Source organism: Chinchilla lanigera, unplaced genomic scaffold (genome assembly GCF_000276665.1).
Source record: "Chinchilla lanigera isolate Chin_1 unplaced genomic scaffold, ChiLan1.0 scaffold00054, whole genome shotgun sequence".
Lineage (NCBI taxonomy): Eukaryota > Metazoa > Chordata > Mammalia > Rodentia > Chinchillidae > Chinchilla > Chinchilla lanigera.
In genome coordinates this window covers 7,356,681-7,363,924 of record NW_004955455.1, presented here as the reverse complement: position 1 = coordinate 7,363,924, position 7,244 = coordinate 7,356,681, and the positions used below count along the sequence as shown (strand labels likewise).

Below are 7,244 nucleotides of genomic sequence, written 5' to 3'. Positions count from 1 at the left end.
CCTCCTAGAGCGGTGTCCACTCTGACAGGATTGTAAATGGACATTAATGTAAGCGAGGTTCTCTGGCACATTGTGTGTATTTTGTGTGTGCAGATTTGTGCTTGTGCATGGGTATGTGTATGTGCATGCATGTGTATATCTATGTGCATGCGCACATATATGTGTGTGTGTATAACAGCTTGAATTCTACCTCAAGTTGTTAAGAAGGCAAGACAACTGATTACCTTACCAGTAGTGCCACAAGAGGTCCTAGAGGGCTCAGGTCAGTGTCCCCAGGAAGGCAGGAACAATATGGGCCTTGTGTAAGGTGTCAGGACAGGGATTTATAGGTGTGGGAAGTGAGACAAATAAAGCATGAGCTGGGGGAAGTGTCTTAGTCCTGAGATTGAAAGACACCTTGCGACAGTGGTGTTGTCCTAACTGTGAAAGTTGAGGATGTCAATGAAGGGAGCTTAGACATTCACCTGAAGGCTATGTGGATCCAAGAAGAGACAGACACTGGGTGGTCAGAAATGGACTTGTCCACTAAGAGCATGAGAAGGAAGAGAGGGGGAGTGAATGCATGCAGACTGGGTTTCTTTTGAGGGCTATTCCCTTGTTCTGGAATGTTGTGTGGGGTTAGGGCGAGAGTGAAAGTGTACCTTAAGGGAACATCAAGAATCTTTCCCTGATTGCTTTGTCTCAAGTTCAAAGAATTGGATTCATTTTGGGGGATGGTCAAATTTATTATGCTTACAGACATTTTGGGTCCATGATCTTGGACTCTAAGATGGTACATTATCTGTAAAGCATTTTCTTGGGGGGTACTGGGAATCGAACTTGAGACCTTGTGCTTGCCAGGCAGGTGCTGTGTTGCTGAGTTAAATCTCTGGCCCTGGTGATAGTCAAATTTAGGATAGTAAAATTGTAAACAAAAATGAATAAAGACCATGTTTTCTGACTGAAAATAAGGATATTTTATTGAGTATTCATTGGGTTCAGGGAGAAAGGCTGGGATGGCTGCGGTAGGAGGGCAGATCTCTCTCCAGGGTCCTTCAGCTCCTGTTCTTGAGGGTTGGATGAGAATCAGGCTCCTAGGAACATTTTGCAGGGGCCATGCTCTTTTCCATGGTGCTTCCTTCATGTGTGACCTAGCAGGTGTAACTGTTGTGAGATTTCTACTGGCCTGGCATCAGGATCAGTTTGCTGCTGGGCATGTACTAGTTGTTGCTTTGTTTGGAGGGCTGGATTGTCTCCATGTCCTGGGTGATGATGTCTGCCTTCCAGGACACCATCATGGCTCCTGGGTAGAAGTCTCTCATCAGACACAGCAATGTGGCCTGTTGGCCTGGAGCTTCTCAGAGGATCGTGGGAACAGGTGATTGAGGAGGTGGTCTTGAACTGATCTGCATGTTAGAGCAGGAAGTGGGTCAGCATGCTGGTGTCTCTCTGTGGGCCCCTGACATTAATGTAAGAGAGGTTCTCTGGTTCAGGGACCCTGGGTTTGAGTGATGCTGATGTAGAGAGTGGATTGGGGATTTCCTTATACTACTACTTCCTGGGTTCCTAGGGTTTATGTGTCTGGACACCTGTGTATCATGTCTCTTGCGACCTCTGCATGCATTGGCCTCCCATACAAGTATCTCACCCCCACTACCCTGCCCCGGCCTCCTCCTGACATCTTGTCCTGTCTGAGTTCTGTCTATCTTGGAGCTCTCTGTATGTTTGTGGACTTTCTCTAGAGATAGTTTTGGCTTGATAGTTCCTCTCTGGGGAATGTGGTCTTTACCTAAAGAGTCCCATTTTATCCCAATTTGTCTCCTTTGGAGACTCTTCAGTGGGGGAAGAGCATTTGCTCATCAGAACCTCTGCCTGACTGGTCTGTGCTCCCTCCTTCTCAGAGTCTGGTTAGGGTCCCTGTCTATGGGTCAGACCTATAGATTTCATACTTTGGAACTGCTCATCTGTTAACTCAGGAGCTTCTCCTTGTGATGAATGTTTTATGCAGAGACCCCTGAGTCCACTTCCATGCATCAGGTCCTTCACTCTAGCCACCTCATGTCCAGAGCCTTCTCTGAAACATAAAGAGGACATTAGTCTCCGGGAAGCAGCTGGGGATTGGCAGGACCTTGGCATTGTATCAAACAGGGCCCTTGAGATAAAGACAAATAGGATCTTCCATTCCAACCTTGGGTCACAGAATTTTTCTGTGAAATGTACCTACCACGTTGCTGTGAAATTCAAGTTCCTACATATTTCTTCTAGCTCAGAGACTGGAACTTCAGTTGCTGTGGTTGGGGTCAAGTTCCAAAGGCCCTCTTTCTGTCTGTCCCATTACTGGGGAAGCTCCCTGGCTTTGTAGGCTCTTTCACTGGTCCAGCTGCCCCACTAAACAACTATGGTGAAGGCAATTGCCATGTCCCTGCTGAACTAGAGACAATGATGGCTCTAAGTCCTGGGCATTGCAGATTGACATAGTTAGACAGGGTTGGGACCAGTAAGAGGTGGACCCCACACTTTGTTGACCCTGGCTAGTATTAGTCTTAGTTGCATAGTGGGCTGTGGTTGCATATGACAGGATGTTGGGGCAGTGGAATGCCCCAGTGATCTGGGATGGCTGTGTCTTCCTGAACTTTTGGCGTTTCCTCTAGACTTCGGGTCTTACTTACCCTACCTTGACTTTGTGTAACCTGAGCTGACTCTAGTCCTCAACTGAATTCTGAGGTAGATTCACCCATCCTGTGCCTGGCACTGGGCCATTTCTCATTTGACCTTGTTCTCCCAAGTCTTACCCCCTCAGCAAGTCTGACCATTCCCAGGTTCAGCCTTAATCAAACTTAGACAAATTCTGCCCCTCACCTGACTTTAGTTGTCAAGATTCAACACATTTGACATCCCAGTCACATTCTAGCACTAATCTTGACCTCGTTTAGAGTCCTAGGCCATGCGATCATACACCTAAGATACTTGATGCCTCAGAGTCACTCGTTGTCCTGAGATGGGTGAAGACAAACCTGAGGAGTTTTACAGGGCTCCCTAAGTTGGTTGGGAAGATCCTCAGGATTCTGGATTTCTTAGGAGGCATTATGTTAACTGTTTTCCTGATACTACTCCTGTCAAATTCTTTCCTAGCTGCCGAGCACTGTGATTATGTTTCATTTCCCAAACTCTCCCATGACTTTAAATGTCAGCAAAGCCATGCTACCTGTAAAGGCTCTTCTGAGTGGGTCCCTTGTTGGAATGGGGGAATTTTCAGCTGTGTTCCTGTTAGACCTTGGCCATGGCTCACAGGCCTATTTCCCTCTATGTTTCTCGCTCCAGGCCATGGCTTAGCTCATGAAATTCCCTTTATCTCTCTATGGCTTCTGTCAGGACCACATCTCATCCTTCGTTCAAGAATGCTCTCTCTTCCTAGGGAGAAAAGACTTTACCCCAGCGATTGTTCTGAAGGAGAAACTTCTTACTAGGGATCGAAGTCCACAAGACACAGGGAGTTCACTCATGGCCCAGGGAGTTTGGGTGGATGAGACGACAGGAAAATAGGACCTTACAGTGGAATTTACTCTGCTCCTGAGCAGTGACCCCTTAGCCTAGAGACATAAGCAAACATTGACAGTGCAGTATAAGTGGAAGATGACACATGATTAGGTCCTTTTGTTGAGGCTGTTCCATTTGAGGAGAATGTGAGACCTATTTGGTATGAGCTAGCAATGTGGGGGGCACATGGATACAGCAGAGAATTGGGAAAAGAGAAAATTGGTTTTTCAAAGCCAGCCTGGGAATGATGCCAGAAAGGATGGTCTCTGTGGCACCCAGTTTCCTACTGGCTGTTAGGATTCCCTTCCTCCCACACTGAAAACACAGAAGTGGTTGAAAGTGAAATGCAAGGCAAGAGCAAATGATACAGAGCAGGATTTCTGATTGACAATGAATACTGTTGCTTTGTTTGAAGGGCAGGGTGATCTCCACACCATGGGAGACAGTGGTGCCAGCTATCTTCCAGGCCACCACCATGGCAGCTAGGTAGAAGTCATTCAACAGACACCCCAGTGTGATCTTATTGGCCTGGAGCTCCTCAGAAGAGAGTTGGAACAGGGTTGACTGAGGGCGTGATGCTGGGCCGCCCTGTGGAGAGTGGGAAGCATAGGAGGTGAATGGTGTCTGGTTGGAGCCACTGACCACAGTCTCGAACTGGGGAGTAGGCCCTGAGAGTGAGGCTAGGGACATTTTCTGTGCCTTACTAAATTGAGGTTACAACATAGGAGAAGGACACTAACCTGATAGAACACTCCTCAGTGTCTGACTCTTAGGAAGTCATATCCCTCTTTGTGATTTGTCTCTGGCACCAGTTCATAGCTCTCATTACTTATCCCATACATACTCCATCCAAAAACTTGTTGGGATAAGCTGTGGGATCTTATATTTCCTCAGGAATTCTCCGTCTTAACCCTAAGAAGGCTGACCATGACTATGCTTAGCTTTGAGTAAAGCATATAACATGTTCCTCACCTGACTTTAGTTGTCAAAATCCATCAGCACGGAGATCCCAACCCCATGTTACCTTTACCTCATTCTGGCACACCCATTTCCCCATGTGCCTCAGAATCACTAATTCTCTTAGCACAGATGAGCACAAACCTGAGGAGTATTATAGGGCTCCCTGAGTTGACTGGGATCTGGAATCTGCCCTCATGGGTGACATTATGTGAACTACTTTCCTGTTGCAGCCCATGTCGGTGTCTTACCTAACCTGCTGAGCATTATGAGTGTCTGGTTAATGCTCCTGCCTATTTCATCCTCCAAACCTTCCATGATTTCCGAATGTGATCATAGTCTTGGACCCCTATGTGGCAAACACTTTCTTGGGTGGATCTTGTTCTAATGGAGAATTTCCAGCTGTGTTCCTGAAAACCATAGCCTTGGCCCCCTTATTGCCTCCAGCCATGCATGCTCTCGTGGGATCCCCTACATTTCTTTCTCATTTCTGTCTTGGCCACATGTGTTTCCTTGTTTGTTGCTCTCTGTTTCTACACAGGCAAGGACTTTATCCCAGGAGCTATTCTGTAGGAAGAACTTCCCGCTTGGGATCACAGTCTCCCTAGGATAGGGAGTGCACACACAACCCTGGAGGGTCGGGTGTATGGGATGCCTGAGAGATGGCAGATCACAGTGGAACTGCCACTGTCTCTGAGAAGTGACCCCACAACCTACAAGTATGTTGGAACGTCAGTGGCACATTACAATGTGGGAGGGATATATGATTAGGTTTGCTTGAAGAGATTCTACTTGGGTGGGTGTTGAGACCTGCTTTTGCCAGCTTGCAAGTCCAAGGGATAAGGGGTACAGTAAAGAATTGGGGAAATGGGTGAACGGTTGATGAAGTCCCCCCTTTGTGGTCATGCTGAAAGGCAACTGCAAGTGGCAATTAATTTCACACTGGGCGTTAGAATTTCTTTTTCTCCCCACACTGAGAAACTCAAGATGGTTGGAATTGAAATACAAGAACTGAACAAAAGATGTGGAGAGGGGTTTATGCTGGACCTTGAGTAAATTATTGAGCATTCATTGAGTTCAGAGAGAAGGCCTGGAATGGCTTGGGGTAGGAGGGCAATACGTCTCCCAGTTATTTAGCTCCTGTTGCTAAAAGTGGGGAGAGGTTTAGGGACACAAGAACATTCTGCAGAGAACCCGCTCTTCATTAAAATGCATGTGTGATCTGGAAAGTGAATCTGCTGTGGGATCTCCAGTGATCAACTGTAAAGGTCAGGTAGCTGCAGGCCATGTATTAGTTGTTGCTCTGTTGGGAGGGATGCTGGTCTCCAAACCATGGGTAATGGTGGGGCCATTGGCACTTGCACAGTGCCCGGGTGGAAGATGTTCATCAAACACATAATCGTGGCCTTGTGAGAACACATACAGTTGAACTTCCACTGACCTTGAGCAATGACTACTCAGAATAGAGCCTTGACTGGTCAATGATGCCACATTGGAAATGTTGCATGATTAGGTCTTTATTGAGGAGATCAAAATTCAAGGATATATGAGACAGAGTACCCAGTGGTGAAGAAGAGGATAAACATATGGTGGGCAATGCTGGGCTTCATCAGTCTGACTGCTTCTCTCCTGCAGAGTTTGTCTTCATCTTCCCTTAGCTAGCATGCATTGTGAAAGCCAGGAGTTCACTTCCCACTGTGGCATTTAATCACCCTGTTTTGGCTCCTTTAGATTCAGAAGTTTCTCATTTCTTCTACATTTCTCAATTTCTCTGTTGGCTCAGAAGTCTCATCCCCATGGTGACTTGGGGATTATTTTCCCCTCTAACCCTGTTCCTGATCCTGGAGCTTTAGCTGCCAACCCAGAGAACCTCCTGGAGCCTCCTACTTGTGGTATCCTAACCTTGGCTCTTTGTGTTCTAGGTCTTTCTAAATCCACCAGTTTTCATAACCTGGGTACCCATTTTCTCCCATTTCTCATGTGATAGGGCCTCAGTTTACACTATCACAAACTCATCATATAAAGCTCATGAGACAGACAGACAGACAGAAATGCAGATATGGAAAGTGAAGGATGGAAGAGAAGTGCACTTTTGAGGTATACTCCAACCAAGATAGACAGACTGACAGACAGGCTGACAGACAGAAAGACGGTGACAGGGAGATGAGTTTTGAGTTTTGGTAGGTCATCCTGTACATCCCTGCCTCTGGGGTGCAAGGGGAAGGAGTGCTGATGGCCAGCTACGGCAAGCATGAGGGTCTGAACAGGGAAAGAGGAGGTCAGCATCCAGAAGCAAAACCCAGAGAGAAAGTCTGACCCCAGGCCGAGGAAAAACACCATAAAATCTCCTAAAACAGAAGACTATTGTCTCAAATCATGGGTAGTAACAAGAGAAGGAGAAGAAGCCACTTACCTAAGATGGTCAGTGCGGTCCCTCCTCCGAATACCCAACACTGTGATACAGAGTAGTGCAAAAACCTCTCCTGGCCTTGCCCCTCTCGACCCCCAGCTGCAGCTGTGCTGGGGTAGCCCCTCCTGGACCTGTGTGTCCTGCATGTCAGGAGGGAAACCTCATGAGCAGATGCCTCAAGTGCATGGTGCCTATCTTAGAAGAACCCACTATCCTAGTAAATGAATGGCCTCCCTGAAATCACTTGTATGCTTTTGTTCTCTCAATGGAAGAACTACATTGAAGGAAAAAGTGAAGCAGAGAGCAGCATTCAGGGACAGTTCACAGAGGCTGGTGGCTGTGCAGGGACTCTGGACATTCC

At 47.1% G+C, this 7,244-nt stretch overlaps 1 gene segment (V, D, J or C); it reads right to left on the bottom strand.

The window, feature by feature from the left end:
• Positions 1 to 6,827: 6,827 nt before the first annotated feature.
• Positions 6,828 to 7,244, bottom strand: part of LOC102009145 — a 718,028-nt gene continuing 717,611 nt past the window's right edge. The window contains 1 exon segment of the V gene segment in view: positions 6,828 to 6,924. Coding sequence covers positions 6,843 to 6,924 — 82 coding nt within the window.